At 38.0% G+C, this 24,544-nt stretch overlaps 1 protein-coding gene and 1 non-coding gene across 3 annotated transcripts in view; one reads left to right on the forward strand and one right to left on the reverse strand.

Moving 5' to 3' along the window:
• Positions 1-24,544, forward strand: part of LOC137978712 (son of sevenless homolog 1-like) — a 50,306-nt gene that overhangs the window by 12,157 nt on the left and 13,605 nt on the right. For both annotated transcript variants that reach the window (XM_068825732.1, XM_068825733.1), the window contains exons 7-21: positions 1,729-1,776; positions 3,177-3,317; positions 4,743-4,877; positions 7,776-7,874; positions 7,961-8,011; positions 9,725-9,807; positions 10,835-10,931; positions 13,151-13,190; positions 14,342-14,430; positions 14,514-14,613; positions 15,607-15,724; positions 17,484-17,567; positions 20,376-20,427; positions 20,529-20,607; positions 23,643-23,724. In XM_068825732.1, coding sequence (XP_068681833.1) covers positions 1,729-1,776; positions 3,177-3,317; positions 4,743-4,877; positions 7,776-7,874; positions 7,961-8,011; positions 9,725-9,807; positions 10,835-10,931; positions 13,151-13,190; positions 14,342-14,430; positions 14,514-14,613; positions 15,607-15,724; positions 17,484-17,567; positions 20,376-20,427; positions 20,529-20,607; positions 23,643-23,724 — 1,298 coding nt within the window. The remainder of the gene's footprint in view (positions 1-1,728; positions 1,777-3,176; positions 3,318-4,742; positions 4,878-7,775; positions 7,875-7,960; positions 8,012-9,724; positions 9,808-10,834; positions 10,932-13,150; positions 13,191-14,341; positions 14,431-14,513; positions 14,614-15,606; positions 15,725-17,483; positions 17,568-20,375; positions 20,428-20,528; positions 20,608-23,642; positions 23,725-24,544) is intronic.
• On the reverse strand, positions 10,288-10,360 carry Trnat-ggu (transfer RNA threonine (anticodon GGU)). Its single transcript has one exon. It is a non-coding gene; the product is annotated as a tRNA-Thr (tRNA).

The following is a 24,544-nucleotide window of genomic DNA, read 5'->3' on the forward strand; positions in this document are numbered from 1 at the left end:
AAGACGTCACTGTTCGTTGCTCCTAAGGGAGGAAACCAGTAATGCGTAAACCCTTGGGAAGGGTGCTCTTTTATTAACAGAGTTCTTGTCCAGGAATGAATGTAACGGCTCTAGAAAAAGCCTTTGTTGGCCGGTCCTATGCATATGCGTCAATATTAATTCCAAGTTGGTTACTCTCTTTTTCTCGCAGAGGGTCACCAAGATTTTGGGACCCCCAACAAATGCTTGGGACCCCAATTTGGCCGAACATGCGGGTCCCAGGACCCAGATTGAAAAATCCTAGTGCCATCCCTGCAATATAACAGAAAATAAATGACAACAAAGAGATGTAACCTTGTGTTTTTTTTATTGTGTTTGCGGTGACTACGTCATATTACTAGTCACTTTCTTTGTTGCAAATCAAATCGTTCCGCAAAATATTAGTCGACCAAAAATTCTGTTTGCCCGATCGGGCAAGTCTTGGAGTTGTTTTACTTGCCCACAGATATATTTTGCTTGCCCCAGGCAATCGGACAAGCGTTAGTTACCTATTTAGTTATTTCATCTTCTTCTTCTTATCATTATTATTATTATTATTATTATTATTATTATTATTATTTATTTTTTTTTTTTTATTTGTTATGATTATTATTATTATTATTATTATTATTATTTTTAATCTTAAGTAATGAAGCTGTAAATAAATATTAATTAATGTGTTACGTTAAGCTACATGTAAGTAAGATGATTTTGTAAGTAGCTTGTGACACAAAGTCGTGTTGTTAGCAGCTGACGAAGTGCATTGCAAGTAAAGTATTGTAAGTAGTGTATTGTATAATTATAGTGCAGTGTGGTGTTCGTAGTGTAGTATTTGTTTTGAAATTATTAAAAAAATAATAATAATAATAATAAAAGTTAGTGTCAAACACTGCCATGTTAGAACTTGAGTGTAGTTTATTTGACACTCTCAGGTATTTAAGTATCATAAACACCTGCAGAAAAGCCACACTTTTTGTCCAAAAATTGTTGTAAGAAATTAAGGGTGTGGCTTATCTGCAGGAACATTTGAAAAAGGCTGCTTCCGGTGTCCAGTTTTTCATCTTTGCGTCCATTCTAATGCCTAAGGTTACTAACCTACCATCATTGCGGTCACATTCTTGTTATAATGCAAAAATCTATGGAAAAACTGTGTTGAATGAAGAAATTCCTGTCAACAAATACCAGAAAAAGATCAATCATATGTCAAAGTTGGTAGAAACGTTGTTCATTACATTGTATATTAAAGTGCTAAAATGGTGGGTAAGACTTTGAAGTATTATTTTTCTGACATTGCAACGTTACTAGTATAGTGATTTTACGTTCGATGAACAGTGGATGAACAAGACTTCTTCTTTTGATTTCTTTCAGAAAAACATGTTTTCCAAAATTTGAGCTACTAAATTCAGTGTGCGGCTTATCTGCGGTTGTTTACAGTAAGATTTCAAGGTGCTGGGTAAATCAAATTAGACCAGGAATTGAAACATGAAGAAGAAAGCAGCCTGTGGGGGGTGTTCTGAAAGTAATTGCGAGAAATAATGATGATAACAGGGTGCGTTGGTCAGTCTTTTAAGTGGTTTTCGTTTAGGCCTTGAATGATGCTCGTAATTCCAAACACTTTATGCCAGCCTTTCTCTTTCGTGGAACTTAGTTATTTTCTTATCATTGCCTGGATGTTTTTGGTGGTTGTGAATTTTTTCATTCTGTTTTCAGGTTTTTAGAGCACCTTTTGTAGATGCAAAGGATCTCTTCACAAATGATGTACGTAAAATTTCTTCTTATTAGAAGCATTTTAGACAACTGTTATATTTTTTCATAGCAAGATTCCCAAAAATGTACGTACAGGAAAGAATGTGAATTTGGTAAAGGAAGTCACATGTTTGCGACTTACGTGATTTAGATGTATGTTTGCAAGAAATAGTGCTGGCAAGGTGATCACTTCATGCAGTCAAACTCAACAAGAATATTATATTTCTTTATGATAAAACCAAGCTAAATTATTCTGCATGCACCTTTTTTCCATGGTACACACAATCTGTCAATGTCCCTCCTGAGGTGAAAAGCTCCATTCCTGTTCAGTAGCTTCCTTGTTTGCCAGTCAAAGCTTTGCAGTTCATCAACTGTCCTGAAGATCACTCCAGCCTCAGATCTTATTATACATGCTGTGCAGGTGTTTTAATATGGCTTTCAACCTTTTTCATCCAGTTAGCTTTGACTTCAAATATTTACTTTAATTTAATATTCCAATCATCAAGTCCTTTCAAGGCATTACATATACATGAGCAGAAGCAAACAAATTGTCCTGCTCCCAACTGAGTTGCATCCTTGCTTGGTTGATAGATCACTGGTACCTGAATTCTTAAGCTTTCTATAAGAGACGTTATCATTCCATGATTACCCCCATTTTACCATATTTGGTCAAGGGAACACGCAAAATAATTATGAGACAATAATACACGGTCCCGGTTTGACCAGTTTGGAACATAACAAATATGGACGAAAGGGGAGTTTTTCAAACAATTATTGTTCTCAACTCGATCCAAAGCCTGAGAATTTAGCTTGTCATAGCTTGTCACTCTTCATTTAGTTTATCCAATCAAATAAAGGACATTTGAATGGTTTTATCTGTGTTGTTGTCGTCTTTCGCATGGGCCGTATAAAGCAATCAATATATGGTTCTCCGTCAGTGCAGGAAGAAGCCAAAATACTAGAGAATGGCGTAATAATGAAATAATAAATCCCTTATTGAATGGTTTAACATAATATGTTTAGTGAATATGTATCATATTATGATACTTGGGGGCATTTTGCTCATTGCTCCTATTTTTCCTCACCCCTTTCGTGCTGGGAAAAAATTAATACTACGCAACTCGCAAAATGTACACGCATATTATAATTATGTTAAGCCATTCAATAAGGGTGTCTATATTGCTTAAAATAATTGTGCAGATTTATATATAAGCATTAGCCAGGATCACTTCTCCCTTTCACAAAACACCTTGTTCAACAATAATCTGACTCACTTGTACAAGGAGTTGGGGGCCAACGTGAACTCAGGCCAACTCAGTACAAGATTATAGTACATATAGTACTCATATACAACGTCAAAGGGTTAATTAAAATGAACCCTACCCTAAATGGTTTTTTTCTCTTTTTTGCAGGATATTGATCTGATTTTCAGTAATATCACTGACATCTATGAGTTCTCAGTGACATTCCTGGGTTTACTAGATGCAGCAATAGAGGTTGCAGATGAAGGCAAACAACCAGCCATTGGGGAGTGTTTTGAAGAAATGGCGGAGGTTGACCACATTGCTTTTATAGTTAAAAATTTGGTAAAAGTTAAGAATCCGATCCCACCAACGCGTCGGCCAACACATCAGTCGACACACCACCAACACACTACCGACACGTCGGCCAACACACTACCGATGCGTTGGCCGACACACTTCCGGCGTGCTGGCTGACACACTACCGACGCGTTGGTCGCTGTTTAATCTTATAACGTAAAAGATGCGGCCAACGCGTTGGCCGACAGTCGACCGACAGTCGACCAACAGTTGACTGACACGTTGGCCGACGCATTGGTGGGATCGGGTTCTTAACTTTTACCCAAAATTTAGTCCAAACAGTTTAGTGAATTATGTCAACAGTCTGTAATAGCCAGAATTCAGTACCACATAAATTATGCATAATGATCATAAGTTCATTCTTTGGTTGTTTTATAAAATGCAGCAATTAACACAGTCTACAAGAGACAATTGCCAAAATTGTCCAGATAAGTGCGATGGTCACTTCCATCGTTTGTCTTTTTATTCTGGTGCCCTCATTGTGGCTATTCATTTCAGGATTTAGGTGCCACTTTACATGTATATTCAACATAATTATGGCTTCAAATGGATAAATTAATCAATGCTGTGTATGCAGGCCCCTTCAATTTGCAGCTGTTTAGTGGGGTAACCCTATTAAAGTGTTCTTCATGTTCCCTTTCATATGACATTAGAATCTCTGGCTTGCTTGAAAGCAAAATTCATGTCACACAGTCTGAGGTTCCTTGTCTCATCAAAAAATGCTCGAATGGTAAAAGTGATTCATCCAATCATGCCCTCATGTGGCAAGTATTATATGAAAGTAATTTTTTTGACTTGGATATATGAAGTGATTGTCTAAACAAAAGGTAATTGCTGTTAAAAGTACAACTTAAGCAGTTCAGAAGAAGCCTGACAAAAATTCAGTCTTGAACCAGACTTGAACCCATGAACATGCAAAATTTTTGGCTGCATACTTCTCTACCACAGCACTATCAAGCCACCGCAGAGCTGGTCAATGGCAAGTATGTCTCACATATCCTTTATTAAGAGGTGAGAGTATTATAAAGAATGTATTTGAATTGTGGATAGCAAATATTAACCAGCTCCCATTTGGCTTAATTTCTCTGTGGCAGAGAAGTGTACAGGACATTATTGCATGATCATGTCTTAACAGCTTAAGTTGTCTCCTCGACTGTGCTGATCTTATTGCTTAGAAAGTACATGTAACAACAACCTAGCTCCTTCTCATTTTGAAGACGCCAGTTAAAACCAATAGGTTTTGTCTTGTTTTTACTATTATATAAAGGTTTAACCTGCAAACGTCTGTCACCACAGTTGTTGCTCCATTGTTCAAATAAACTTCCCATACCCCTTGACTTGAATCATAAATTAAAATGCATATTTTAATGTCTGCAGGGGGCTGAGTTTGAAGTTTATGAGACGTATGCAAGAGAACAAACCGCTTCAGCCAGCAAGCAGTACAGACATCTTGGGATTGGTGGAAAGCTCTCTGAGTTGCTTCTTAGAACTCCTGTCAGTGATTATTTTAAGGTGGGACTTGAATCAGTTCTTCTTAAGCAAAGTCATGGACTGTAGCCTTGCTCAAAATACCATAAACACAAGTGTAGATGTCTTCATGATTCCAAGTAATGAGACGTAAGCTCAGTTTTGATAAACCACTCTATGCAATTGCTTAAATTGCTTAAATTGCATTCATAACTGTGAGGATCATAGCTTGGCTTGATTTCATATGAGTAAATGAGTTTAAGCTATTTCCAAGCCTTCATAGCAGCCACCATTTCGCACGTGCGTAAATAATACAAAGTGAGACATCCACAGTTCATCCACAGTTATGTGGCCATGGATGGATTTGTATGAAGAAGTCAAAGGGCGGCTAAATTTATCTGAACAAGAGCAAAAATGCTCTGAGTCTCCCAGGAGTGCAACAAAAGCAAAAATTGTTTGCAAGAAGTGGGCTCTTGATTCTGAAGGATAAGTTGTCAACAGTGACAACATACTGTACAAAGTTTATTTACATCCCCACACGAAATACACCTCCAGGAACAAGGCATTGTTACTAGTCATAACAACAAACAGTATAACTGATTGTCCGTCTCATGTGCAAATGGATCTAATTGATTTTCGTAAAATAATCTGTAACTGTTGTGAGGAGCCTTAGACTGTAACTGGTTCTCTTCATATTGAAAATCATTACTCAAAGTATTTGTGACTATTAATTTTTATCATAAGGAAACATCAGACCTTGCTAGAACACTAGAATGTCTACCGGTATTCTGGATGGTGCTGCGATTTTGCAGTTTGGTGCAGTTTTAATCTGACAAAGAAAAATAATTTGTGAGTACATTGTAAAGTGATGACAGACAGACTTTCGCCACAAACACAACGTTCGCACTGTGCACAATGAATGGTGGCACTTGCAAATAGAACAACGAATAATAACCTTTGTGATTCAATCAAAGAAAAGAACTAATGTCACCAAGCCACTGGTGTCATTATCTTGGGGCGCTTCTTAAAAAAAAACCCGTAACCATTCACAGAACCATGGCCAAAATGTCATATACATGAAAGTGGTTTTTGGAATCTCTCAGAGTTCTAAAAGAAAGCAAAAGGCCTCAAATAAGTGGACAAGTCACAGCTACATGAAATACAGAGCAGGAAAATGGTCAATGATTTGAAAAAGTGGATGACCCAGACATTGAAGGAGAATGGTGTCTGACACTTGCAGACAGCAGACTAACCCTAAATCACAGCTATTGAATGCTAACCGTTTTAAAACGGGTGCTTAAAATTAAATACTGTTTATCTGCGCTATTTGAAATGGGTGCTTAGACTTAAATACTGCTTATCAGCGCTATTTGTAGGCAGCCTGGAGTCTGCGTTCTGCAGTTGTCATACACCTGAAGGGGAAGAACAAAAAGAAGAAGTTCGAACCTTAGGATAATGTGGCAGTGAAAATTAACAAAATGGACAAACAAATGTTCCTTCTTCCAAATGTGATACTTGCTCAAATTAAAGAACTGGAAGGGGATTATGCCAATATAAAAAATCACAAAGTTTGGATTTATCACTACATACATGTATATCTCGACAAACAGACTCAGCAAAAAAAAAAAACATTTTAATATAATTATGATCATTCAAAAGAAATAACACTTACAAGTGCCTGCAAAATGGCTTCTGAACAATAAATTATGAAATACCTTTTTCCTAACTTTTTAAAGTTTTGTCTTTACTTGCTTTTGATTATTACGAATTCAATGTAAGCAAAAGATAGCAAATGACTAAGCAAATTAAAAATCAACAGTACATCATCTACGTTTCAGATGTTTTATTCCTTTGAAGATAATTATTTCAATATTGTTGACTGCTGCCCTCCCAAGGAGATTGATTCATCCATAAAGAATGTCCTTTTAAGTAAAAAAGTAGAATTGTTTGTTCTGCACAGTATGCCTAACCCCAACCTTAATGCTAACCATTTAAAATCTGAATAAGTGCCTAGACTTAACAACCACTGGGGTTTTATAAAATAACTCGTGAAAAATGTAAGCTGCACTAAGTTCATTAACTCAGCTCCAAGACCAATTTACTTGCAAATATACAGGTGCTTTGTAACTGATGGAATTTCATTTTTTTTTTCTTGCAAGTTCAAACAGGGTTGAAAACATTTAAGCCTACATGTAGGTTGAAACGAATTGACCTAGGTTGGTAAAAATTTACCTAGGTTGGAAAAATTAACCTAAACTTAAATGTAACCTGTAACATCCACATCACCCATGATGATATATTTACCTGCATGTTGAAGACAATAATATAATTATAATAATAAATTATTATTATTATTATTATTATTATTATTATTATTATTATTACTATTATTATTCCATTTCCTTTAACTTTATGCCAATTTACGACACAATAGCCGAGCCCATTCCGTGGGCCTTAAGGGCTAAAATGAGGTAGAAGTCTATCTTACTTGATGGAGAGTATTATTATTGAAATAAATTGAAATAATGGGAGAAATAAGCTGTATTTCTGCTGAAATTTCAGCTCCCCAGTTCCCACCTAACCCTCAATTAATCAGAAAAGAGTGCATATGCCCTCATTTTAATGAACAAAACAAAAGACCAAACCTCCTGAGTATTATCACATGATCTGTATTAGGAAAACAAAATGTACAAGCCGAAAAGGTCTATTGAGAATTGTTGGAATTCTTACACTATGCTGTGTAAGAAGTCATACCTGTTTTTGTGGGAAATGAAATAGTTGGTAGCTGCCAGCTTGACGATAGCTCCCAGAGTTGTGAGAATACTTATTATATTAAACTTAATATCATAAAATCGGCCTCATTAGTTGTAAATGTCTGAACCATGTTGGCCTGGCTGCAAAGTAACCACAATGACTTACCATCAACGTTGTGCTTTTCTTCAGTCAATAGGCCCTCACTTTATGGATGCTGTGAAGTATTGCCTTCCAAAGTTACTGATGATGCCAGTCTATCACTGCTTGCACTATTTCGATCTCATAAAGGTAAGGTACATGGAATCTGTTGTGATTGCTACACTTGTATCGTGAAACTGAAGTAGCTGATGCTTACCTCTGTCAATTTTTTTCAGTTACTAATTAAGACCTCTCCCGATGAAGCTGATATCGAAAGCCTTGAGCAGGTGCAGTATAAAAATACAGTTTGAATTATAATTTTTTTTTAAGGATATCTGATTTGATTGTACTTTTCTTTGTTCCCATTGATGCCTGAGAGTGAGACTCAATACATTGTAGATTTTACTCTGTCCAATGGGGACAATTTTACTCGTCAACTGGGTGTGCCTTGGGGCACCTGACAAGTGAATGGGTTTAGGGTTCAGACTTCTTTGTCTTCCAATTATTTGTGAAATTTAAACCTATAATTTATTTTGTCCATTTTGATTGCAATTTTCTTGGGTTCATAACTGACCAGTCAGGCCTCAGAGACCTGGTTTGTGGTGAATGTGCAAGTTAAAAATGGAAAGGCAGCATAATTTTATAAATAAGAATAAATACCTTTAAAGGACTGAAGCCTAAAACTCTTATGCTGTATACTGACTCAGCCATTGACGCACACACATACACATATATACTTTCTATGTATTTATACTAATATTAGTAAGCGTGTGACATAATCCTCTCAGTCCACATGTACATGTAGCTCTTTCAGGAGAAATCTGCAGTTAAATGGTACAAACATCTTTATAAAAAATTATCATAATTGTATACCTCTTACTCACCTCTTAAGTTCCATACTGTAAGCTTCGGGTCGACTTTTTTTGTTCATTTATGGCGCAAGGGCAAAGTGTGCAGCTATAAATCAATGGGAAAAAACGAGGATCCATAACTTACAGTGCGGAACGAAAAAATGAGGTTCTTAAGATATCTCTGAGCTTGTGGGAAAGGAAACTTGGTAGATGAAGTCAAGCAGAACAAAATCTCAAAAATGATTAAATCGAATTGGCATTTTCAATAGATGCTTGCAAATTGAAACAGTTTCGCAAGTTTATTTCACCGTGAAAAACTAGCTACATGTTGCATCAAAATTTCAAATTTAGCTGGCCAAACACCAGGCGGTACTACAGAGTACAACCCACTAAATTAGCAGTTCCTGCAGGTATTTACATTAATTAAGACACACTACAGTAACAAAACGCACAAGACAATGTTGGTGTAAAAGCGGGGAACACCTCTCCATGATCTGCATGACAGACGACTTCCGTATTGTGACTAAAAGCCTGAACTTATCTCCTTGATGCACAAGGCGAACCATGCTGGATCAGACAAGTTAAACTCATGGCCAATAGATGAGCTTGGGAACTGGTGCCTTAAAGGTTGGCAGGGCACCTGCACACTTCAGGCCTGGCAGGGAGGTATCCATGGCAACCCTATGAGCGGGAACCACCCCTGCATGCATGCACCAACTGGCACTGTCACACTGAAGCAAGTTCAGTGGAAAAATACTCACCTGACCCCATACATGTCCTTACCAAAATTTGATATTTCTGAGGGAAGGGAGGGTGGGGACCCTGAATCCACAAAGATTTGCTTGCGAGCATGATAACTTTAATATTGATCCGCAATGATCAGCTGCAAGGCTAGCAAAATGCCACGCAAGCTGAGGGCAAGCAGCAAGGCCCTGAGACTGCCCCACATCATATCACATACACTTATGGAGAAATCCACTGACTGCATTAGCTTGCAATGAACTCGCATTGGCTTGATAAATTACATTTAGCCACATTTGTAGCCTCATGGGCTATTGACTCGTAGCCCTTGCGGGCTACGGTCCTAATTGTTAAGTAGTGCTGCAAAGTTTTGCGGTTTTACATTTCTATTTATTTTATTGTCAACAGGCCCAAAGTGCCCTAGGACGTCTTCTAGCACGAATGGAAAGAATAATAGATCATTCATCAGGAAGTCTCTCTAAGAGGCGAGAGTAAGTGAAATGAGCACAACATACCCAGAAATCAAGTGAAGCTATGATCTTCGCAGTTTTGAATGCAATTTTTCGCAATTGCGTAGAGAAGCCTGAAAAATTCAGGACTTCAACGGGATTTAAACCTGTGACCTCGCGATACCGGTGTGACGCTCTAACCAACTGAGCTATGAAGCCACTGACGTTGGGAGCTGGTCATTTGTGGGTTCTAATGATCCTGTGAGGAATGAATCAACGATGAAATGAAATATGAATTGGATCATATATGAACTGCGGATATGAAATCAAGTGAAGCTATGATCTTCACAGTTGTGAACGCAATTTTTGCAATTGCGTAGAGAAGCTTGAAAAATTCAGGACTTCAACAGGATTTGAACCTGTGACCTTGCGATACCAACTGAGCTATGAAGCCACTGACATTGGGAGATGGTCATTTGTGGGTTCTAATGTGCAATTGCGTAGAGAAGCCTGAAAAATTCAGGACTTCAATGGGATTTGAACCCGTGATCTCGCAATACCAGTGCGACGCTCTAACCAACTGAGCTATGAAGCCACTGGTCATTTGTGGGTTCTATTGCAATTGCAAAAATTGCGTTCACAACTGAGAAGATCATAGCTTCACTTGATTTCATATCCGCAGTTCATATGTGATCCAATTTACATTTCATTTAATCCTTGATTGTTTCCTTACAGGAACATTAGAACCCACAAATGACCAGCTCCCATCGTCAGTGGCTTCCTTTCTCTTCTCCCCAACTTTAACATCATTTGTGTCGTGTCGTCAGAATATAGACTAAACAAAACGTCACTAGTGTCGCCCAAATGCTGCTCCTTAAGTACTGCTAACCTTTACCCTTACCTAACCCGAACCCTAACTCTAATATTCACTTACCTTGTTGGTGGAAAGAGGAAGCAAGTGCTTTTACTTAAAGGAACACTTGGGGTTGGATATTCATATAATGATTGGTTGGTTGTCTAATTGTGTGCATTTCTGGACATAAGTGCAGCAAATTACTTTTATTATTAGTGACAGCTTTTCGAGAGCACAGAAGAGGAAGTCTGGAGCGTTCCGATCGGCAGCTGTTGTTATGAGTGAACTTCAAAAGAACATTGATGGCTGGGAGGTTAGTGTTGTAGAGTAAGTGCTCGAAAAAAAAACGGCTGGATTTAAGTACACATGTCACTCATTACAGGTCATTGTTTTAGTTGTGCTAAAGCAACCCACAACCTTCAAATTGGCTAACCTTAGGCCTAAACATCCTTTTAAGGCCTAATGGGGCCAAAGTTTAGCCTTATTTGAGGTTTTGTAATGAGTGATCTGTGAAAAGTGACCTGTACTTTAGACCCGTCAAAATGAGTCCTGAACCCGGGAACTCCAGATCTCAAGGCAAGTGTCCTAAACACCGGGCTGCACTGCCTCCTCACCCTCCCTCACTCACCCTGTGAGTGACTGTATGGGGATGGCAGCAACATCCCTGTGATGCAACTAATGAGGGTGGCAGCAAAACACCTTGAGAAACAAAGGGGGTGGCAACCACACATCCAGCAATGCAGCAAATCAGGGTGGCAGTGACACACCCTGAGCATAAATGGGCAAGGGAGTAGGGTGGCAACAACACACCCTGCGACATGCAGCTGGTGATGGCAGGTAAGGGGTCCCACCCAACCTGCTATGTGCAATGCAAAGTGGCAAGTGTGCACCCATACCTGTAGTCCAGCTTTATTGAAAAGCAAAACAGGGAAGGGTGGAAGAAACTAAAGAATAACTTGTACAAAGAAAGCCTACAAGACGCAGTAGCATTCAACGTGGTCGATCTGATAAGATCATAGCATAATAAACTTACAATCTCACAACAATGCTGTTGTGTATTCTGTATAAACAAAGATATGTTAATCCAGGTGTGCAGATTGCATTGATAAATAAAAGAGTCCTTATCATGGTGCTTGGAATGCCTGTTAATAATAATAATAATAATAATAATAATAATAATAATAATAATAATAATAATAATAATAATAATAATAATAATAATAATATATTTACAGGTATATAGCGCTAGAATCCTTAAAGTTCAAAAGTGCATAACAACAGCAATACAATATATGACTAAAATAAAAATGGCAAAAAAATATATTTTTAGAAAGGACAGTTTTAAGTTTGTTTTTAAAAACGGATATTGAGGAACTGTTCTGAATGTCAAATGGCAGAGTATCCCAGAGTGTGGGGGCTGCCACAGAGAAAGATCTTGCATTGTATGATTTCCAATTAAAACACAGAATATAAAGAAGATTCTTTGATGATATACGTAGCTGACGAGATGGAATAAGTATACACTGTAAGGTATAAGAACATGTAGGTCGCAAAGGTACAAAGGTGCCAGATTGTTAAGAGCCTTGTACGGGATGAGTAAAATTTTAGACATGATGCGATAATGGATTGGAAGCCAGATGAGTGAAGATTTAACAAAATAAGCGTAATGTGTTCATGTTTTCTCGAAAGAGTAATGAGCCGAGCAGCAGTGTTCTGGACGTGCTGTAACTTTTTTATTTGGTAATTCCGAAGGCCATAGAGTAAAGAATTGCAATGATCCAATTTTGAAGATATAAATGGTCATAAATGCGTGAACAACTACAAGTTGTAGAGTGGCAGTGATCTAACCCGAAGGTCGTGGGTTCAATTCCCACCCTGGTCAGAGTTTTTCTGTCACTGTGTGGGCCCATTTCCATTATTAGGGTTAATGCTCACATGGTTCATATGGGGAAGAAAAGTAGCAATTTACATTACACTCTAATCAGTTAAATCTGTTGAAATTCTTATATACCTATAGTTGATGTTACGTAGATGATAAAAGGATGATTTGCAAATACTTGCAACTTGATCATTGAAATGAAAATGATTGTCAAAAACGACACCAATATTTCTAGCTTTCTGTGGGGAGCGGATGGTCTCATTGACAGCAGAGAATTCTTGAAGGATTGGTCTAGGTAGATGTTTAGCAGAGATCACAAGTAGTTCAGTCTTATCCTTGTTCAGTGTAAGACGGTTAACAGGCATCCACTGATCAATCTCATGTACACAACGCTCAATGTTAGACACAGCTGTTCTATTTGATGAGAATCGTATGGTCTCTTGCTGGGTTGATAAGCAGATGTAAGAGTGCTCCAAATAGTTAACTCTATTTTACAAATAGAACGTCCACTGTTATTGGAAAGAACACATTCACAAAAAAATGTGAAACCAGCTCCAGCATTCATGCATTAGGTCTATTATTTTTAAGTTGAACTTTAATTTTAAAGAATGTTATATTTCATCCCCAGTAACATCTATGATTTTTTATTGTAGGGAAGGGATATTTCACAGTCCTGTACAGAATTAATGAAAGGTGATTGCACTCGACTTCCATTTGTCCAGTCAAGTTCCTATGTATATTTTCAGTTGTTAGATCATAATTTTTTATTGAATCATTTTACAGGGTGGGGGGATGGCACAGTAGTGAGAGCACTCACTTCCCCTCAATGTGCCCAGTTTTGACTCCAAGACTTGACATCACATGTAGGTTGAGTTTGTGGGTTCTCTACTCTGCTCTGAGAGGTTTTTCTCTGGGTATTCTGGTTTTTCTCTCTTCTCAAATACCAGTCTACAATATTGATATGAATTTAGTTGACTTGATTTGATTTCTGTTCAGTGAACATTTCCATTATTAAAATTATTGTTATTATTATGTCCATTCCTTATAGATTCAGGCAGGATATTGGGTCTGGTTTATACTCCTTGGGAGCGGGTTACAACAAGTCACCCCAGGTCCCAGGTCTCTCTTTTCTCTCTTCTTAAAGGGACAGTACTTTCCTTAGTATCTTTGCTGTCCCAGCAATGCTGTTTTCTGGATCACTTCCAACCTCACATTCAGGCCAATTCGCTTCATGTACTCCTTAAAGTGGGAGGCGTGGTGGCCTCATGGTTAGTGTGCTCGACACCGGATCGAGTGGTCTGGGTTCGGGGCCTGGCCGGGGACATTGTGTTGTGTTCTTGGGCAAGACACTTTACTCTCACGGTGCCTCTCTCCACCCAGGTGTATAAATGGGTACCGGCATAATGCTGGGGGTAACCCTGCGATGAACTAGCATCCCATCCAGGGGGGAGTATAAATACTTCTAGTCGCTTCATGCTACAGAAACCGGAGATAAGCGCCGGCCTGATGAGCCTTCTGGCTCGAAAGCAGAGACTTTTTTTTTTTACTCCTTAAAGGTGACTGATACGGCTCCAAGGGCCCCAATAACAACAGGTGCTACAATGACTTTTCGCATGTGCCAGACTTTTGCAATTTCATCTTTCAATAGTTGGTATTTCTCTAACTTCTTATGTTCTTTATCTTTCACCCTGTCATCACCTGGGATAGAAACATCAATTATGACAACCTCTCTCTCCTTCTTATCAATAAATATTAAAATTATTATTATTATTATTATTAAAATTATTATTATTATTATTATTATTATTATTATTATTATTATTATTATTATCATCTTTTTTCAGAGGGAACTCTTGGTAAAGTTCATCCAAACAAGCGAGGCACTGAAAGATATGTTTTCCTTCTTGATGGACTTTTGATTTGTTGCAAACAGGTATAAATACTATGCATATTATACTCTGTAATGTGATTGTTTGAACTTCCATTTGATTGTACATGTATTTATGTCTTTTTTAGAATACACGTCATGCACTGACTGGCCCCAATCCCGAGTACAGACTCAAGGAAAAGTATTATTTGAGGAAGATTGAAATAAATGACCTTGATGATACAGAAGGTAGGAACCTATATTCTAGGTCAAAACCAGGACAAGATCCAGGCATCTCTGCCTCTGGATATTATAAAACGCAAGGTGGAGAGCCAAAATTATGGAAAGCTTAGCAAATGCTTGCAATAATTAATTTTTGGATCTTTACCGCGTAGAAGGTTTGCTTAGTTTTTTGAGTAGGGGACCACCAAAGCTTCCAGACCAAAACTCAGGGAATTTAAATTAATGATGAGAAAGTAGCACTTCCACATTGATATTTTACTTGCAAATGACGAAACTATATGCCCAGTCTCGCATCATTCCAATGTGCATAAAACTCTTTTACTTACATGTAAGTCCAGAAATTCAAGGGTAATTAGATGCAGGCCCAACTTTGACATCCAACATCAAGTGTCCCTTTAAGTCTAGGCCTTTGCAACCTCTTTCCAACAATAAGGTAAGCATAAAGGTTACCATTATTTTTAGCTTTGGGTAAATGCAGCAGTTAATCTTTACTTAAAGAGCAGCATTTGTGGGCCACGTTAAGTGGCGTTAATTGTCTGTATGAGATGTTGAAGTTGGGAAGGATAGCATGGACACTTTTTGACGCTTATTGAAATCCACATGCATCTAATTATGAGCATTTCAACTGGGGGTGTCCTAGGGTGTTTGAGGTGTCATTGGGTTAAGCAGGCAAAAACTACTGGTACCGGTATGTCCTCTTCATTAATCATGGGATTTTCAGGATTGATTGTGATATTTCCCTGAAGAAACCACAAGTCTTAAAAATAAATTCTGTAGACTTTAACCTTAACGTCAGAAATTGGTGGCAAATGCTGGATATCGAAATTTGGGATGCATCTAATCATGTACATAATTATCGGGGCATAAATTATGTGCATAATTATCGGGACATAAGTAGACGTCAGAGGTAGCCCATCCTCATCCTCAGTTCTTTTTATGGACCTTTGAATCAGCAAATGTCACCTTGCTCGTTTTACCTTTATTTTTTTTTTTAAACAGATGTTAAGAATTCCTTTGAGATAGTTGACCGGGAACAAGCCAGAGCTATCTTTACATGTAAGACAGAAGAAGATAAAAATGAATGGATGGCTGGATTAATGACAATCCACATGAGAAGGTAAGGCCTTTCAATTACTTGAGATATGTTCAGAAATGTCATTAGTTAGTTGATGTATGCAGATTTCAGTAAGCGTCAAGAAGTGCCCCGTTGCTCTTATTTCCAACTTCAATGTCATGAAGTGTCCCCCAAATGTTTCTCCTCAAGTAAGGATAAACAGCTGTGTTTACCCTAAACTAGAAGTAACGCTAACCTTTACCATTGCCTTATTGTAGGAGATACGTAGAAAAGGCATACACATAAAGGAACACTTCATGTTGGATGTCAAAATTAGGCGTGCATCTAATTGGGGTCATTTTTGGACATAAGTGAAGGGATTAAACCTCTGATATCCAGTAATGCATCTCAAAATGCAATGCTTAATTTTGAAACACACTAAGGGTGCGTTCAATTGCCCATATTCCGTAATAGGAATACATGGAATAGAAGTTAGAAATCGTTCGTTAATCGTTCGCTTTTACGAAGATTCATAGTAAAATTATCAAGCAGCTGCTATTTTAAACATACCTTATTGCGGAGTAGGGTCAATCGAACGCATCCTAAGTTTGTATCAAGGTGAGCTTTGTTTTTTGGGTTGGGGCTAAACTGTTTATGTTTACTTGAGGAGTAATAGAGGCATGGATGCTTTGGTGGTATTTTTGGAGACAAGATAGTGATATGTATGATTATTTGTCTCATGGTGTAGTCAGTTGTAGATCACGCCATTTTGATCGCTTACTGCTGGTCTTCTTCAGACAATAAGGTCGACTGGTTAGGTGCAACTATATGTATCAGAGTAGTCAGCTGTGATAGGTGAACTTGACTACATGATCAGACAAAATTTAATGATCATACATCTTATTATTAATTTAATTTATTAACCAACACGATGACCGGTAATGACCTCTTTTATGATGTGGAAGGACACTTCACATTTATCATAAGTGATGACCATATCATTATTTTAAATTTCTTTATGATAAAAGCATCTGTACCTCACTGACGATAATATTAATTTAAGGACGGCGCCTACTATTGTTATGGCGCATACGTTCTGCGCATCTCGTGATACTCGGATTTCCTATGGGTGGTGTTTATTAATACAGGAATATTTTAGCGTGGTTTAAAGCTATCCGGAAATAGAAGATCTTAGTAAGTACTCTTGGTATCCAAAGAGAAAATTGGGGGTAACCTTGCATAATTAAGCTTCAATTTGATAAAGTACGCCATACATCGCTTTGTACTTTAAAGCTTTTTACAAATATTATTCGTCAATTATCTTTGAAAAATGCGCAGTTACCCCCAATAATATTTTCTTTTTGGATTTCAATAACTCTTGTTAAGATCTGCATTTTCTGCATAATCATAAACCGGGACAAAATACATTTGAATTAGTAGGTACCGTCCTTAAGCTGCAATAAACTTCCAGCACTTTCCACATGATATCCATCATAAATATATGTGTATTGTAAACATGTAAACTTGGTATGAGTGTGGCTCTTAGAAGGACTGTCATCTGTGACAAAGTCATCTTCAAAGCCAATCAGTAATTCTTGACATTGTTCATTCATACATGATCTAGTGCACTATGTTCCACATTGTAATAAATTTTGAGAATGTATTAATTTAAGGTTGTTGTGTAGCAGGCTGTAGAATGTTCTGTGGGGACTTGATGCAGCAACTCTTCATTCTTTAGTTTCCATGGTCACAGTCATAGCAAGTCATAAGACATGTGTCTGTTGTCTTGATGGCTAAAATATTTTCTTTCATTTTTTGACAGCACGTTAGACCGGATGCTCGATCATCTTCTGTCAGAAGAGGAAAAGGCAATTCCACTTAGAATGCCAAGTCCAGAGAAATATTGGTTAGTGAATGGGCAATAGGCACCCTGCGAGCCGATCCTCTCTAAAATTCACCAGAGGGCGAACGAGAGAGACTCTGCAGAAATCGTGAGTCACCGCAGCCCAAGTTTCTGGGCTAGTCACTCCGGTCAAACCGGTTTAGGCAGTAAGCGCATCATATTTTTCACAGGGGGAAGGTCAAAATTGAGCCTTCAGTATGAAAATCGATAGGGCATCTTGGAGTGCGATTGAGACTGGGCCTGGGTTTGAAACTGTCTCCAAGCAACGGCTTGCGCATACTCTATAAAGACTTTAGACGATTTCTGCAGAGTCCTTTCTTTCTCAACGAGTTAAAAGGCTCTGCTGGCGGCTTGGGGAAAAGGTTGAGGAGGAAGAAATACTTGACATGTCTTTAAAATTAGGAAGAATGTTCACTGTCATTTCTGCAAAGGTTCATTTAATGAGGAATTACTGCATGTGGCCAAGAAGATAGAGGAATCTTGGCTGACATCATTGCTTGCATTTACATACAAGTTGAAACAAATTTATGCTACGTTCTTTTTACAGTTTCATATGTTGCGGCGTTTTTTTTTTTTTTTGTCAAAAACAAAACTTTATTCAATTCACTTTTGATAGTCAGTTCTGATTAGTAAATTAGATAATAAACGAAGAAACGATATATGAAATGTATCATATATTGAACTGCGGTTATGAAATCATAAGTGAAGCTATGATCCTCGCAGTTATGAACGCAACTTTTTGCAATTGTTCGGGTTTGACCCGTGACCTCGCGATACCGGTGCGACGCTCTAACCAACTGAGCTATGAAGCCACTGACGTTGGGAGCTGGTCATTTGTGGGTTCTAATGTTCCCGTGAGGAATAAATCAACCATGAAATGATATATGAAATGGACCTAATTGCCAAAAAAGCAAAAGTCAAAACAAAAAATTAAAACAAAGAGATTTCCCTGAAGTCCGACTTAAAAGGTTGGAATTGAGGAATGCAAGTGGTTGTGACAAAATACATATCATGATATAAGTTCAGTCGATCTGCTTACATCCAAAATTCTTTAACATCTATGTCCCCATTAAGCCATTTACCCCACAAAGTGAGAGTACGTGTAACAACAGACGATTTTACGCGCCTTAAGTGTGAATGAGTTATTAAGGCTGAGATCCAAAAATGAAAAACACGATACCAACTTCATAGTTTGTTCTCCGAGATGTATTTGAAAGCAATAACATCAAACTACAATCCTGTTCATGCAAAAGACTTTAAGACACTTGTCAAATTTTGCCGAAAGGTAGAGAATTTACTGTACGTGCTTCCATCGTTATATGAGCAACGCCTTCTCTTCTTTCGCTGCCTTTTTCGCGTCACCACTTCACCCCAGACAATGTGGAAATATTCGTGCGATCTATGAACTACTCTTGACTTTGGACACCGTGGAAAATCAACATTATGGAGTTTTAGCAAGGACAACGCAACGGAAACTACAACTTCACTTCAAAACGTAACTTAGCGCTATCGTAAGTATTTCGCGATTGTTCCATCTTGTTCACCTTGAACAGTACATAACTGGATTTATACGAATAGTGCTGAAGTGAAGATAAAAGGTAAACGATTTCCTGTTATGTGCTCACGTTGCTAAGGTCGGCACACATGAGGGGACTAGTCCGGCCCTGCGATTGGTCCCTGCAACAAGTCACGGGGACAAGTCCCATCGGGTAAACTAGCCATTTTTGACAAAAGGTCTAGTCGCAGGGACCAAAATTTGGTCCCAGCGACTAGTCCCACGAATTCAAACTGGTTTGAAATTTTTTTCCTTAAAACGCTTCGTGTGAACTGTTCGTGGGACAAGTCCCTGCGACCAAATTAAAATAAGCCAATCACAGATCAGTATCACAAGCTCCCATAATTCCTTACGAACTCTGTTTCAAGATGGATGAGTACTGGAAATCTTGATCGAATTTTCGCCCCTTTTTGTTTCTGTATTGGCCACATCTGATCGGTAACAAAGCGTTATTTTCCGCTTATATCCGAACTGAATCAGAAACAATTCAAGCACTGCATAATTTCGCTGAACAATCTGTAGTTTGTACTGAGCTGATTTATCTCAATGCTACGTTGCTATTTTAATAATTTTGGTTTCTTAAGAAAGCTGCAGGGTAAAAAAATTGGTCCCCGCGTGTAAACACTATACTTGGGACTAGTCCCTGCGACCAGTCCTTCGTCTAAACTCTTCAGGGGACTAGTTGCAGGGACTAGTCCCCTCGTGTGTGCCGACCTTTATTTAGTGGACTACGGCACAAAATGCACTGAAATGCATGCTGCACGTGCAGCACGATTATTTTTTCCTTTCCTTAACCAATGATATTCCTGCGTTGTGGCGTTGTCGTTACTGTAGCTGTCGTCGTTGCTAACACTACCTATTGTAATGGGGGAGGGGGGAACGTGGGAATTGTCCCAACAGTTTTGAGCAGGGCCTGGTTGTTCAAAAGCCGATTAACGCCAATCCCTGGTTAAAATTTAACCAAGAAGTTTATTTCTCTACTCCCAAATGCTGTTCAACGCTGATATTCGGCAAAAATTTACATTAGTAGATGTCGATCTTGAAAAACAAAAATAAGCAAAAGAACCTTTAACCAAAAAGTGAAAATCATGAAACAAAAGTTTACTCTAATCCTGGATTAAGTTAATCGGCTTTCGAACAACCGGGCCCAGGCTTGCAGTAAATTGCACAAACTTGAAGTGTAATTCAGTGAAAATGAAACACTTGTCGCAGTATTTTTAACTTGCCAACCTTTTCTTTGGATGTGTCATTTTTAGTTTTGCTGTGGAAGATGCAGAAGACAACATCGTTTTTGAAGACGGACAAGGGGTAAACTATTGGAAGCATAAGAATGAGATTTTTTTTCACTGAAAAACACCACTCCAAGAGTTACGATCTGTTGTTGTTTTCTGAATGTTTGTGTTTTACAGAGCTCTAGTAATGCGCCAGTTATTAAGGGTGGAACCCTGATCAAATTAATTGAAAGACTAACTCATCACAAGTATGCAGGTGAGATTTCATTCTTTCCATTTTCGCTTTCATGTCATTTGATAACATTAATAGTAACCTCGTTTTCTCGGTCCGTACTGTAAAATTACGAGTCCTCGTATTTTTTCCGTTGTGACCCAAGCGGAGAAAAGTTGGTCCCTAAGTTTACAGTACGGCCCTCGAACTAGGGTATTAAGAGGTATTTAACAGTTATTGTATTCGCTTTTTAATATGAGGCTTGATAATTCTCGCTATTATGCGAAAACTAAATCCAATAAATGTTTTATCATCCTTATTCCTGAACAATTGTTAGCACACAAAAAGTTGTCATTGTACAGAGAGTCAACTTGCAAGTAAAGAAGTTTATTTTTTTAAGCTTACAACTTTTTGCGCACTATTGAAGCTTAAAGGTCAATTTTACTGCATGTTAACATTCCACGTAAATTAGTTTTCATTCATATGTAAAGTAGAACCAGAAACCCATAAGGGTTGAAACGTGTAACGGGCGTTCACAGGTTGCGAATATTCAGTGCGAACTGATTGGTTGAATGTTTCAGTGCTAAGTACCATATTTGGAAACCCCTCGCTCTTGTTCCAAATATAGTACTTAGCAAATCGAATATTCAGAAGCTTGTTTCGTAGCACACAAGGGGCCGTTACACGTTTCAACCCTTATGAGTTTCTGGTAGAACTCATTACCGTCACAAAAACTTCGCACTTAAACTCGCTTTGAAGAGGAGGCAGACAAAAACTCGGAAATGGCCTAATTTACGATCGTCTATTACTTGAACGAACTGCTGGTCAGTGTGTCTGGTAACGTCACTTCTGCATGCATAAAAACTATTTAAAAATAGAAGAACCGTAGCCAGGGTAAAACATATTTAAAAATTATAAAAAACGTTCACTGGCTATATACAGTTAAAAACTTTCGAGCTTTCGGCTGTCAGGCTACAGCCTTCAATGGAAATGAATGGAAAAAATGATGACAACTACAATATATACAAAAATAGGTGAGACTATAAAAAGAATATAAAAACGGGAAAAATATTTGTCAAAAAAAAAAAATAATTGTTCTTTTTTAAAAGAATGAAGTATTGATTAGGGAGCGGCCTAGAATTGTTATCTGCATGATTTATCGAAGCGGTGTGCCATGATTCCAGTGTCTTGCGGGTACGAGAAGAACCCTTGTCAATCACTTGGGAATTTTTAAAGTCAATAGAGTGATTTGAAGACCAAGCGTGTTTAGCGATGTTGGAGCCTCTTGCGTAAGACTTCACATTCCTCATATGTTCTTTTTTTCTGGTTTCAAAGAATCTGTCAGTCTCGCCAACATAACTCCATGGGAAGTCGGCACAAGATATTTTGTAAACCACGTTAGGTTGAAGATCGATCGGAGGTCGGGACTTAGGAGAGGGAAACTCCTGTAGTAAAGTCTTGAATGGCTTGCTGACAACTCGAATATCATGTTTTCTAAGGAGTCTAGTTAGAGGCTGAGAAATGCCATTAATGTAGGGGAGGACTGCATAATTGGAGAAATCGGAGGGTGCAACCCATTTAAAAAACATGCAAACAAGTTCCTCAGGTGTTGGGATGGGATTTGTTCGCTGAGTAGAAGATTTCTTCTTTAGAATGTTGGAGATAACATTTTGGGGGTAATTGTTAGATCGTAGAGCGTCGATGACATGAGTAAGTTCTTTCTCTTTTCCTTGTTTTGTGCTCGGGAGATTATTTGCGCGATGTAACAAAGTCTCAGCTGTACTGGTCTTGTGTCGTTTGTCATGATGGGAGAAGAAATCTAGATACCTGTCAGTGTGGGTTGGTTTACGGTAAACCTCATTAATGAGATCATTATCCTTGCGAGTAATCAAGGCGTCCAGAAAAGCGGTCTGGTTATTGTTTTCTTCTTCGATGGTAAAGGAGATGTGTTGATCGATACTGTAGAGTGTGTTATGGAAAGAGTCAACGGCGTTTCTTTTAATGATACAGAAACTATCGTCAACATATCGTTTCCATACTTTAGGTGGAACGGGAGTTGTGTTGATGGCCATCTCCTCGATTGCTTCCATACATAAATTGGCAACCACGGGACTGACAGGGCTGCCCATGGCACATGGCTTTCCATTGAAGGCTGTAGCCTGACAGCCGAAAGCTCGAAAGTTTTTAACTGTATATAGCCAGTGAACGTTTTTTATAATTTTTTAATAAAAACTATTGTCTGTAGGTATGACGTAACGGAAGCAGAGCAAGAATTACCAATATGCTTGTAGCCAATCAAAATTGATGTAGTAGCACCAATGTATAATAATGGTCATTCAGTAAATTCTCAACCCCGGATAATGCAATTCTCGTGCTCTGATTGGCTCACTCAATCTCGGTTATCAGTTCATATACCTTATTTTGACCTTATATGCTAAATGATTAGCGTTGCTAAACTAAAAATTTTTGGGCCAGAAGCGAAATTTCTCGTGGTATAAAGCAAAAAAAAAACGTCTTTGTGGAAAGTTTGGCTTGGAAGTTGTTTTGTTTGGAAGTTGGCTTTTTACCATCTCATATCCAACGCGCGCTCATGGAATAATTGTTAATTATCAGTTATCAAATATTGATTAAGCGCCGAAGCGCTAATTGGGAATGCTGCAAGTTATTTCAACTCAAAATTGCTTATGGCCGCAATTTAGATATTCTTTTGTTTTTATTCAAATTAGACCAAGGCAAAATATTCTTTTGAATTTTCACCTCAAGAACGAGGCATCAAGGGCTAATTTGAATAAAATCAAAAGAATATTTAAATGACGGCCATTTTGGAATAAGGTCTATGAGAATAGAGAAAAGCCAAAACACCTTAAATAAAACCTCTCCCCTTTAGAATTGATTAATAAATCAACAAAAGCATTCTACTTATGATAACACCTACAGGAATCAAAGCGTTCAATGTTAATGGAGAGCAAGCTTATCGCCTCCGCATTAACTCTGCTCTTCCTTGGTTCAAACGATTAGCTATAATATTTCCCTTTCTTGAAGAAAACTGATCTGTTTTGACTTACCTTGTTACTTTACAGATCCAACTTTTGTGAGAACATTTCTTACGACGTACCGATCTTTCTGCAAACCAACCGAGCTGCTTGATTATTTAATTCAAAGATATCCTTTTCATATATAAATTAGACATGATACAGATTTGCACTTCTTTCCAGCGGCTAACCCCTTAGAGCTTAATACTTAGAACTTATACTCACATAATATAGTAATATACGGTAATATATAATAGTGAGACTAATACTGGGGGATAATTAACAATTACTCCTCGAGCCCGAATGGGCTCTGACTCAATAGCCCATGAGGCCGAAGGCCATGAGGGCGAGAAGAATAATTGTTTTAGTAAAATCCAACTAGTTGGTCAAAAAAATATCGAGACAAAACATCTTTCGCTAGTTAAAGCTAGACTTTAATTGTTGTTTTGGTTTTCAAAGCCGGCGCTTTTCCCTACTAGTGGGCTATAACAAATAGCCTACTAGTAGCTCAACCAATCAGAACGCAGCATTGATAATAGACCACTAGTTGGATTTTACTAAAAACACTATAGAAGTAACTAAGTAATAAATTAATCGACGAAGGTAAAAGAACAATAAATTAAATTAAGTAGAGAATATTACGATTTATTTATTTATAAGTCGAGGTCTTCGTTCCCTTGATGTTGGCCAAAGCCAGTGATTTGGATTGGATCGCACTGTTTCAAGCCATAATTAGTTCCATGGACGACTTTTACAGATGGAGAATACTATGTGCTAAGATATTTGAATGAGGCCGAAGCAAAGCGCGCCAAGTACTTGATCTACGAGCCGGTTTAATAGATAGTGGATCTCAAAGGTCTATCAGATTGTTTTTTAGTTTTTACATTACCCCTATGGCAAAAGGTGAATTCTGATTGTGCAACGCCGAGAACGAGTCAGTTTTTAGTGGG

This window comes from Montipora foliosa, chromosome 12 (assembly GCF_036669935.1).
Source record: "Montipora foliosa isolate CH-2021 chromosome 12, ASM3666993v2, whole genome shotgun sequence".
In the NCBI taxonomy this organism is placed as follows: Eukaryota; Metazoa; Cnidaria; class Anthozoa; order Scleractinia; family Acroporidae; genus Montipora; species Montipora foliosa.